At 48.7% G+C, this 12,097-nt stretch overlaps 1 protein-coding gene across 2 annotated transcripts in view; it reads right to left on the reverse strand.

The window, feature by feature from the left end:
* Positions 1 to 267: 267 nt before the first annotated feature.
* Positions 268 to 12,097, reverse strand: part of WNT5B (Wnt family member 5B) — a 72,411-nt gene continuing 60,581 nt past the window's right edge. Inside the window, exons 4-5 of one of the 2 annotated variants that reach the window (XM_058852872.1) lie at positions 7,696 to 7,988; positions 268 to 852 (exon numbers count right to left, since the gene is read on the reverse strand). In XM_058852872.1, the coding sequence (XP_058708855.1) occupies positions 394 to 852; positions 7,696 to 7,988 (752 nt within the window). In that variant the 3' untranslated portion in view covers positions 268 to 393. The remainder of the gene's footprint in view (positions 853 to 7,695; positions 7,989 to 12,097) is intronic. The other variant, XM_058852873.1, reaches the window with a different exon arrangement.

The following is a 12,097-nucleotide window of genomic DNA, read 5'->3' on the forward strand; positions in this document are numbered from 1 at the left end:
CTGCCTGTAATTTCCAGTGTGCAGTAACTATTGCAAAATGCTGAGATTTACTGATCAGAGAGAAGAAAGAACCCAGTCCTTCTCACTGGCTTGCTTTGTGTAATGAAATAGCACCTCCTCAGCTTCTTCACCCTGACTGAAACATCCCAGGGGAGATGCCAATGGGGCATTGGCCATCGCCCCAAGGGGAGTTCCACCCAAAGACAAATTCCCCAGCAGAACTGAAGGAATGTCAAATTAGCTGACCTGACGAGATGAGGGGGAAATTTCAAAACCAAAACGTCTCTTAAATAAGCTTCTTTTAATTATTATCACCATCTGTTTATTTATACAAATATAAAATATATTTATATAGATTTATATAATATAGATTTGTTGCTTTGGCGGCTCCTTTCATTTACAGACGTACTGGTCGACGATCTCTGTGCACTTTTTACACTTGACATAACAGCACCAGTGAAACTTGCAGTGGCAGCGCTCCACCTGCACGCTCTTGAACTGGTCGTAGCCCCGTCCGCAGCACATCAGCTCGCAGCCATCCATGCCCTCCGAGGTCTTGTTGCACAGCCGGCCCTGCGTGCCCAGCGAGCCCGTGGTCTCGTTGCGGAGGCAATAGTCCGGGCTGGGGTCCACGTAGACCAGGTCCTCCTGGGTGGGCATGTTGAAGCGGTTGTTGACCAGCTCCAGCTTGCCCTTGCGGCTGATCCTCATGGCCGCGGCGCTGTCGTACTTCTCCTTCAGCAGGTCGCCCACCTTGCGGAAGTCGGCCAGCTGCAGCCAGCAGGTCTTGAGGCTGCACGAGCCCGACACGCCGTGGCACTTGCAGGCCACATCTGCCAGCTTGTACACGGCCTGTGGGGGAAAGGAACGCCATCAGGAGGAGGAGCTGCGTTTGTTCCCGCTGCACTGGCAGCTGCCTTAATTACAGCGAATTCATCGCGCCTCCAGAACCGCTTTGATTATCCCGCAATTTCTGTTGTTTCGCCCTTCAGAGGAGACAGAGGTCTTCTCCTCCCCCTGTTGCGACTGCTGTGCTGCTGTTCCCTAAATATTTCTATTTCTGGTCACGCTGCCTGCAAACACGACTTCCTCACCCCACCATCTTTCCCTCTGGCAGATTTCTGGCTTGACAGCAGGGCCAAGAGCAGGAGAGAAAGAGAAGGAGCCCTCTTTGCGTGGACTCTGGAAATTCCCCAGCTCACAGACCACCAGGGTGTGGCGTGTTTTTCCCGTTCAGTGCTGCAGAACACCTGGGAACCAGCCCATTTCCTACCGCCCGCACCAGGAACCGACGCTACCGTCGCAGGGATACATCTGCATCCTTTGGAAACCAGCCCATGGACCCACACCCTTCCCCTCCATCCTCCCAAGAGCAGCTCATCTGGGGGGTGTCCAGAGAGGGGCAGGCAGGGGTGGTGCTGGACAGATGGACACATTTCCCTGGAAGGCAGCTGGAGAGAGCCGGGAGCCCTCGCTGCCTTCCTGCGCCATCTCCTGCCTGGCTCCCTCCACCAGCAGGGCACAACAGCCACGATTTCCACAGCACACCCAAGCTTCCCGCCCTGGCTCTCCCCAGACACTTCCAGCTACATTTTCAGGAGCCTGCAGATGCATCATACCCCCTGAAAATCCAGCATCAAAGTTAGCAAAGAGCCTTGAAAGTTCAGAGTGTAAAGCACTCATCGGAGCGAGCGCAGGATGTGAAGGGAAAGGGTGTTTACTCTCCTCCTCCCCTCTCTAGCTGGGAGGTGAGAGAAATACTGAGAAATCAAAAAAAAAAGCAAGGAAAGGAAACTGAAATGCAGGTTGGGTTTGTTCTTCCCATTCATTTCAGAGCCAGGTACAGAAGTGCAATGCTTTGGGAGCTGACAGAGCTTGCAAAGATCCCCTCCCCATCAGAGCTACTCTGTGCTACAGCAGCTTGATCCCCCAGCCCTTGGCTCCTCATCCTCTCACCATCAGGCTCACATCTGCTCTCCCAAGACCATCCTGCATCCTGCAGTGCTTTTGCCAGATCCCACATGCCAAGCAGAGATGTTTGGCATCAGCTGCAAAATTACCACCAGCTGTATCTGGTGGGGGAGAGGGAGGAACATGAGAACAAAACAGGGCGCTCTGAAAGAGATGGCCATGTGTCTTCCAGCCAGGTTTTCTGCTGGAAAAAAGCAGCCAAACACAGAGGTTTCTTTTTTGCCTCACTCACTGACACAGAAGGAAGCTTCCCAGCTCCCTGCTTTCACGTGCCAAGGGGATTAAGGCAATTGAGCATACTGCAAGCAAAACCTTCTGCCTACAACAACGTTCTGGACCAGCAGGGAGAGGTCAGAGTTCTCCTACAGCAACTGGTTGCTCCTTGCCCAGCTAAATGTCTACTGCTTTTGACAGCTAGTGAAGATTCAATTTGGCTTAATGGCTAAATCACATGGAGGCCAATCCAGCTCCTGAGAAAGTCAATGGAGTGAGTCCTTGAAACAGAAAAGCTTTAGTTCTGCTCCTCAGAGCTCAATTTACCAAGGCAATCCCTCACGGTGCAATGTAACAGCTACAAGCTGGGAGTCTTGGATCAAACTACAACTGCAGAGGACCAACCACACCGTTACTTAAGGATTCCTGCTCTACTGTGAGCAGACAGGCTACAGCTGAATTTCCTGAGCACCAGACACTCACTATATCCTCACTGCACTGCCAGCCTGCTTGTTATAAGCCTGTGTTAGCACTTTTTCGTTATGGTTCTGTCAAATCCCAGGCCACTCATGCCTCCCTTGCCCTTGCATGTGTTTTTATAAAGTATTATGATTCTGCCTAATCCTGGGCTTTGTTCCTTTAGAAAAACACTGCAACCCAATCCCCCTCAGTTAATGTCAGGGGAATGAGTTCACTCTGACTTGGCTTGAGGCAACTGATGCTCAAAACATCTGGCCCACGTGGGCAGTAGCTGCTGTGGGGAAGGCGAGCGCTGCCAGCGATCACAGGTGAGCACACGGTGCCACTGAGCCCCCCCAGACTCTCCCACTCTCCCCCTCCACTGCCCAGATGAGGAGAAAGCAGAGGAAATTGGAGAATTCCTCCCCAGCCAGGCTGGGGTCAAGGTAAAGAATAACAGACCCCACATGCAGCTCTGAGGGCAGGGTGTGATCGATGGCCATGCCACCTAAACAGGTCGAAAATGCCTCTAATGGAAAAAACCCCTCCATAAGCCCAAGGTCTCTTCCAATTCTTTTTGTGCAGGAATGGGAACAGGAGGAGAACAAATGGGTCATTCCTATGTGGTCAATTAGGCAGACCCCCTTCCCCAGGCTCTTGTGGCAGTGGCTGAAGTGCCTGCTGAGTGAGGGCTGCCATGTGCTGACTGCATAAACAGCCTGGAAGGACAGACTGCCACAGCCAGACAGAGCCACAGATAGGGAAGGGGGGCAGTAGGAGAGGCTAATGGAGACCAACTGGAAGAAAAGACAGATGGAAGGAAAGGACATGTTGAGATAACAGCCAAAGACAAACAAACAAGAGCAATAAAGCCAGAAGCCACTGGCCCAAGGACTGCAATGTGGAGTGAAGGGGTGATGGGGTCAGGACTGCCTGAAAGATAAAAGACCTCTGATTCCCTCCTGTCCCCCCCAGCTCCTTCTGAGAACCACAGAGAGAAGGGACAATCCCCTCTCCTGCCACCAGAGCTCCTCAGGATTCAAGAACTTTCTCACTCATAGGAAACTGAGTGAAGGGACATGCCAAAAATCTGCCTGTAAATCAGAAGGCATCGGCTGAAACCCTGGCTGTGAAAGCAGGGCGAGGCTGCAGTGGGATGGCAGCTGGTGCTCACTGCTGGGTGTCCAGCAGTCCTTTCTTCCAGCATAAACTGGTGGGAATGAGGGGTTACATATGCACCTTCCTGCTTACAAAACCAGTATCTCAGAAGTTTAGGAATGCAGGACTAGACAGGACCCCCTGGGTTATTAAGCATGATCTCTTGCTATTGTAGGCACCGCTTCAAGTAACATTTTCCCTAAATGCAGAGGATGCCCTTCTAAAAGCAATTAAGTTTTCAGCCACCATTATTCTTATTGCCATTCCAACAAAAAATATCTTTTTCTGATTTTCAGCCTATATGTATTTACTTTATGCCCATTTGCTACTGTGCCAAATTGGCCTTTTGCTTACAAAGTACTTTTCCTTCCCTGTTATTTCTCCCATGAACACAGACATCAGTCATATCCTCCCTCCACTTTCACTTTACTAGGTTAAATATGGCAAGCTGCTCTAGCACACTTTCTTAAGAAAAGATTCCTATCCCTTGGGTCAGCCCTAACAAGCCTTTTCTAGTCTGAGGTCATTTTACTTGGGAATATGAGAACACACAATACTTTGGGGCCTCACGAGAGCCCAATACAATGGCATTAGTATTCCCCCATGCTGTATAAAAAGCCTTATGTCTGCTGTGTTACAGGATATTTACCACCTTCCAAGCCACATTGCATCTGCAGCCATTTGCAGCCGACTGCTGCCACCAATTCTTTCCTGCTCTTGTCCTGATGACTAAAGATGTGTCTCATACGAGGTCTCGGTGTTGTTTCACTGAGTGTCACCAGCTGCTGTACAAAATTCACATCCTCCTCTCTGTAGTCATAATATCTGCCACCTTTGCATCAACAGCAAAGTTCATCAGCCCATTTCTAGCGCCTGTGTTGAGGCTGAGAAACAAAAATCCTCAGGGCAAGTCCTTGATGAGCTCTGCTAATTAAGCTCCATTAAAATCAAGCTCCATTCTTTCACACAACTTACTGACGTCTTTCCTCCAACTGGTTTCTTGTCCATCTCACAGCTACTGCAACTTTCATTTTATTTCCCAGTTTAACCAAGAATTTCCCAGGGGGGAAATACCTCAGATGTTTCACAGAAGTTCACATCAATGAGGCCTATCAGATCTAGTCTGCTTTTAGAAAGTCAGTGATGTTCTAAATGACTGAGGGATCAACCTTTGGAAAAAAAGTCTTCTCAAATGATTTTCTATTTTCCCCTGAGATATCCAAGGCTCTCCACTCCAACTCGAAGCCCCAGGCAAAGCACTCACTCACGTTGGGTACCAAAACTTCTCTGCCTTTAGACTCAGCCCCATCCTCACTGGCTGTCTCCTTTCTTCTCTGATTTGCAAAGTTTAAAAAACTTTTGCTGTTTATTTTATTAGCCTTTGCAAGGTCTGACTCAGCATGATTTTTCCTGTTCTCACCTCCTCTTTCCACTTCTTGACCTCTAAGACAGAGCTTTTTGTATTTATTTGCTATCTTTTCCCTTCATTCTTGGTCTTTTCCTAACAGCTTCTTTGTGGCAGTTATTCATTCAGTGAGGTCTGGATATTCTTTCTACAACCTTTTTTCTCTTGTTGGCATGCAGAGTTGTAATGGCTTTAGCATCTTTGACTTGAAAAAGTTCCAGACCTCCTCCACATCCATTTCCTAGGCTGAGCTTATTAATCAGCTCCCTTAGTTTATCAGAGTTTGTTTTTTTGGTTGTTTGTATTTTTTTTTTTTAAATCCACAATCTTAATTACGCACTGGTTTATACTTCCATTTAATTTAATCTAATCTAAAATGATTTGTGCTCATTTAATCTGTTACTGCAGTTCACCTGGCACCTCAGACTGGGGGCCAGACTCTGTCTCTGGACCCCTCAATGCTGCTGGGATCTCATGTTCACTCCTTGCTTTAGGCAGGGGATTTATTTGTAGTAATCCAAGTTCATGCTCCAGATATGTAGGATGTCCAAAGCAAGAAATGCAGAAAAGAATGTCACACTCCACCCCACACAGCCCCCATCTCTAAGCAAATGCAGAGCCTCTGCCCATCCAAGCCAAAAAAAAACCCCAATCCCAAACCAAAACTCAGCTTTCAAGTTTTTCACCTACTGCAAATTTAACCAATTTGATTTTGCAAAGGAAGCATGAAGTACTTGCAATGCTTCAACCTGACACACTGATTTCACAACCAAAAAAAAAATTGAACAAATCATCTTTGGTGTCAAAATGAAGCTGAAATTACATGCAGCAAAGACAGACATCCAAAGGAAAGGGAAAGATAATTCAGTAACAATTAGAAGAAAGGGCAGAAAATCGATAAGGAAACTAAGGATGTCAGTTAGGAATGTGCAGAAGAGCAAGACTAAGTACACTTAATGGGATTTTTTTTAACATGAATTAGAAATAAAATTAACCTTTGAAAAGCTTACTTCTAGGGAAGAATGATAAAAATTTAAAACACCCTGGGGAAAATGCACCAATGTTCAGGTTAGTATTCCTGTTCTACTTTTGGAAAGAGGCAGGATTACACAGCTGCACTGCATATGAATGATGCTACACCTTCCAGGCTATTAATCACAGACACAGGAATTGTGTGAAAAGCAAAAGTGCATACACTGAATGCATACAAAAGGGATGTGGGAAAATGGGAAAGGGTACACTAAAGTGACAGGAAAATGATTTGATGGCTGATGAGAACCTCTGCAAGTGAGAGAGTCTTCAGTGCTCTATCTAGTTTGTCAAGAAAGAATGGTGAATAAATGACAGTAGATAAATACTTGTATGCCAAGGAAATTCTGATTACTAAGAGGGTTTTGGATTTAAGCTGTACAAGTCAGAAAAAGAAGTGACTGGAAGCCGGTGCCAGCTAAATTCAAATGATCATTAGGTTCAGAGCTGAAAGAGTGATTAATGCTGGTATCATACTACAAAGGGAAGTGATGGATTCTCCATCCCTAGGGGTCCCCAGATCAAAACTGTGAATCTTCTCAGATAATGTTTGTCACCTAAATGTGAGCTATTTATTGTGCCCAGTACCAAGGTAACTGAGCAAGGCCTGAGTTTCAGAGATAGCCAGGCTCCTGGCCTTATATTCCCAAAAATCTAAATGATGGTGGCAAAGACAACTCTACATGCCAGAAGTTCTTTTCACCGCCAGCCTGTCACTCTCACAGCTCTGGAAACTGATTTCTTAGACATAAACCTTAAAAATGGGCTGTAACAGCACCCAGTTTATTTGGAAAGGGCTGAACTGTCTGCATATGTGTGTTGTACAGTATCTCAAGAGACCCCAAATTTAACTGGTTTAGCTGGCAATGGAAGCCTGACCCTGGAACACTGTCAATATTGTCTGTAATATTCACAGAAAACGCGTCTGTACGCTTTTCCTGGGGCATGGCTGGATTATCCCCCAGCAAACCCCCCGGGAATGTGATCTCCAGCCACCCCCAGCCTTCAGACCCTGTCTCTGAGGAAGAGGAAAGAGGAAAGAGGAAGAGGAAAGAGGAAGAAGAAGAAGAAGAGGGAGAGGGAGAGGGAGAGGGAGAGGGAGAGGGAGAGGGAGAGGGAGAGGAAAGAAGAAAGAAGAAGAGGGAGAGGGAGAGGGAGAGGAAGAGGAAGAGGAAGAGGAAGAGGAAGAGGAAAGAGGAAAGAGGAAAAGGAAGAGGAAGAGGAAGAGGAAGAGGAAGAAGAAAGAAGAAAGAAGAAAGAAGAAAGAAGAAAGAAGAAAAGGGAGAGGGAGAGGGAGAGGGAGAGGGAGAGGGAGAGGGAGAGGAAGAGGAAGAGGAAGAGGAAGAGGAAGAGGAAGAGGAAGAGGAAGAGGAAGAGGAAGAGGAAGAGGAAGAGGAAGAGGAAGAGGAAGAGGAAGAGGAAGAGGAAGAGGAAGAGGAAGAGGCCAGCACTGCTCTTACCCTGCGGCCAGCCTCGTTGTTCTGCAGGTTCATCAGCATGCGCGCCTGCTCCTCCGATCCTCGCACGTAGTTCTTCTCCCTCTCCTTGGCATCCACGAACTCCTTGGCGAAGCGGTATCCGTACTCCACGTTGTCCCCGCAGCCTCCCCACAGCCAGTCCCGGGGCAGGTCCTTGGGCCGGGCGGTGCGGCTGCAGCCGCAGCTGGACAGTTCTCCCTCGCGACACGCGCGGCTGATGGCGTTCACCACCCCTGCCGCGCTCACCGCGTACGTGAACGCCGTCTCCCGGCTGCCTGGGGACACGGGGGGGGACACCGGGTTAATTCACAATATGGGAGGTCAATTAAATGCAAGCAAATCAAATCGCATTTTATGTTTTAGCTTTTCTATTTTTCGTATTCTGCGCTGCCCAGGTGTGGAGTTTTGAGCTTCGTGTTCAGTGTCAGTGAGCTCTCTTCACAGACAAAACAATTCCTTTTCCAGCTCCATGCCAAGGACAGTCTTTACAAGTTTCAGTCCCAAAAGCAGGAACAGCGCTGGGCTGAAGGGAGAAAACAAGGATGGGACTCCATAACCTGGAGCTGAGACTGGACAATGAACCCTGATATGCAGATGGACCAAAACTTCTAAAAATGTGAGCCCTGGTGAGCAATCATCCATTTTGGGACCATTTTTGGTCCTTCTTGGGTGTAGCCCTGGCCAGGCTCCTGCACTACCCCAGATGTGTCCTTTAGGGACTTTCAATAAAACCCTGCTTTATCCTGAACCCTGTCCAGCCTCTGCTCCAGGCCAGCCCTCTCCAGGCATCACCAGGAGCACACAAACCACGGTGTGTGAATCTACTGGGATCAAGAGCAAGGGCTCCATCCCGTTCTGGATAGCAATTCCAAAGGCAGGGATTGCTCATCCTTGTTCCCCATCACTTATCCTTCCATTCTAACCTGGAGGAAACCCTCAAGCAGCAGGAGGGTTCTTCACTTGCTGAAAATACAGCCACGTTGGCATTTGCCAATTGTTCATTAAGAACAAGTAACGAGGCTGGGTCTGTGCAAAAGGAGCACTCTGGTTAAGCCAGTTATCGCTCTGGAATGGCTTCATTTAATTGGGACATGCAGTCTTTATGGGCTCCTCTTCAGTGAACTTATTTTAGTTTACAGCTGAAAATTATTTGTAGGCAAAGTGATGGAAACTCATTTTTACACTGCAATATCAAGGCAGGATCTCTTCCACTGCCTGCAGAAGCACGGTGCTGGAAGAAGTAAAACTCCCATGTAGATCATAATAAAGGAAAAGACTTTCCATTAGCAGGTTTTCCAGAGACTGCCCTGCTTGGCGAGCATGCCCTAGGCAGCCCAGCAGCAGAGCTGAGCGGCTGGATCAGGTCTCCAGCTCGGTGTTCCTGGCAGGGATTGAGCCTCAGTGTGAGTGTGAGCACAGCCAGGGCACTGCATGAGGCCAAGCCCCAGGAGTGCTGAGTGTCTGCACGCAGGGAGAGGGACAAGGAGGCAATCCACACCCTGCCACATGTCCAATAAATAGCTGAACCAAGGCCTTTGGAACCATTGTGCTCATCACCAAACTTGCAGGTGATAAAGAGAGCAGCTGCCAAAGCTTCATCAGGATAAGCAATCTAATTGTGAAGGGCTACTTACACCAAACCCCAGCAAGATGCTCTCAAGGAAATTTTAACGACTTCAAAGGGCAGATCCTCAAAGAATAGTTTATCACCAGCTCAGGAGGCTCTGAGTGCCAGCTCCCTCAGCGGGTCCGAGCTGTCACATTTGGTGTGCTCTTGTTCCAATTTGCATGTGCTGACAATCCCTAATTAATAGCAGCTTATCACCAGCTTAGTGCTAATGACCCAAGACAAAGGCAAGGCTGTAAATGGCATCCACCTCGCAGAACAACTTTTGATTTTTTTACCCCACCTAAATGAGAGATGAACACTGGGGGTTTCTGCTCTGGAACACAAAATGCTACAGGACACACCATACAGAAGGGAGATCCTTCCTCGCAGGTCATTGGAAGAGAACTGTGCTCACCAAACCTCCCTGGCCCAAGAAATACAGAGGATGTGACTCCTCGTTAAGGCAGCTCAGATGAGACTGGCCCATAAGGGAATTAGGGTTAATTCTTCAGTAGCCAAAATCAAGCTTTTACTCATCTGGTTTGTGTTGCACGTTATGGGTCTCCTAAGGTAAGAGTCCAGTGTGCAGTTTTGCCCCTACCTGCATGGAGAAAGCCCTGAGGACACACCAATCATCCTTTTAAGGAGAGCACTCCCCTGTCTGTAGAGATTAAAATACCTGCAAGGAAAGGACCTCACACCGTGACAGCTCGTTCAACAGAGCCTGCATGGCTCCAGGTGCTTAGCATCCTTACAGCCTGACAGGGATCCGGGAAAAGACACCGGGATTTACACTTTTACCGGCCGGATTTCAACTGGCTCCACCTGTCAGATGGAGAATCCCACTCAGACACTGCATCTGCTCGACTTCTTCAGGCTGCTGAGGACAGTGGTGGGACAAGAGGCTACAACAAGTCACAGCAGGGTGAGGGCTTTTTACATCCCTCCTCTTGCTGCCCACGAAGCAAACGCTTGGAAAAGTACTTGGGTATATAACCCAAATACTGGGTATAACCCAAATACTGGGTATAACCCAAATCCTGGGGTTTTCACTCGTCCCCTCAAAGTTCCGCCCAGTCCCGCACCTCTGTGCTGTCATCTCAAAGGACTGGGCTGTTATTCCCGAATTTGTTCCGGCCTCCGTCCCGTGGCTGCGGGTCCCGGGAGCCGTGCCCGGCGCCGGGGAGCTCTGCGGAGCTCTGCTGCCCTCCTGTGCCCGCCCGCCGGGAGCCGCGGCTGCTCCCGGGCACCGCATCCACATCCCGGGCACATCCCGGGCACCGCATCCGCATCCCGGGCACATCCCGGGCACCGCATCCGCATCCCGGGCACCGCATCCACATCCCGGGCACATCCCGGGCACCGCATCCGCATCCCGGGCACCGCATCCCGGCACAGCATCGGCATCCCGGGCACCGCATCCCAGCACAGCATCGGCATCCTGGGCACATCCCGGCACAGCATCCACATCCCGGGCACTGCATCCCGGGGCACCGCATCGGCATTCCGGGCACACCAACACCCCAAGGCACCACATCCCAGGGTTGCAGCCCCCGGCCAGGGCTTGGCTCCCACAGCCCCTCTGGAGCTGCTCCAGAAGGAAATGGGAGAAGAACGGACCCCGTACTTTAACTTTTTTTTTTTTTTTAATGAAAATGTTTTCGTTTCAACTCGTTGGTTTTAAAAGCGTTACCCTAAAGTTTGCAGATCTCAAAGAAAAACAAGGAAAAAAAATTCTCTTTGTTCTCTGTTTTTATGACTGTCTTTCTTTTTCCCCCTTTTAGCATTTGAAAAGACAGAAGAGATAAGATCTTTGGCTCCAGAAATGACTGGACTAACCTGGAAATCCCAGCCTTGCATTTAGGATTCTGCTGGAGGAGATATACTCTCTCCACCCCTGAGGAAATTCTAACATGACCTTTTGGGGTGCTCTGTGCTCTCCCCCTCATAAATGTAGCAGTGAGGAATGTGTCTGTATATAATGCATCGAGCTACACACACACATCTGCAGTCTAAAATCTGCATTGACAGACCAGGAAGCAACTTTGGAAGGGTAATTTTTTACATCATTAAATATTGTTATTGAATAAACCACATTTAAGAGCTAAGAGCAAGTCTCATAACAACACAAACAGGAGAAAACAATGCTCCAAAACTTCAGTGCCCCTCCAAAAGCTTTGTGTCACTGGACTGCCTCACTGCCATGAGAAGCATGAAATGAAGGTGTAATGATTAAACACAGCCCAACCAGCTCTCCTGCTTCTGAGCTGAGTCAAGTTCTGTGAAGGGGGAAGGAAACTGATCTTCCAGGTTTCTGAGGGAATGCTCTCACACGGATCTCCCAGGCTCTGGCCAAGGCAGGTTCTCCTCCCCTCTCACAATCCAGTGCAGCTCCAGAAATCATGTCATACACGCCACGCTCGCATGGGTGGGTGGGCAGCGAGGCTTGCTGGCACACTGTGCACCTTCTGGGTGCCTCTTATCTCCTTTCCCCTCCCTCTCCACAACAATCTGGCATGGCTGTGCACTCTTGCAGATATTCTGCTCTCCAGGCCTTTCTCGTGCCATTGGCACAGAGTACAGAAAAAGGGCTGTGGTCCAGATTTGGGGCTCAGAGGTTGAAAACAGGAGACAGACACACAGTACAAACCCAGGGAAAAATGGCTTTATATCTGGCATAACCTAGGAGATTGAAAGGTTTTATCTTCTTCCCCAGTGTGGAAAATATATTTGCTGAAATGATGAGCAAAGACTCATTATGAATAAGAAAATGTA

This window comes from Poecile atricapillus, chromosome 18 (assembly GCF_030490865.1).
Source record: "Poecile atricapillus isolate bPoeAtr1 chromosome 18, bPoeAtr1.hap1, whole genome shotgun sequence".
Classification (NCBI taxonomy): Eukaryota; Metazoa; Chordata; class Aves; order Passeriformes; family Paridae; genus Poecile; species Poecile atricapillus.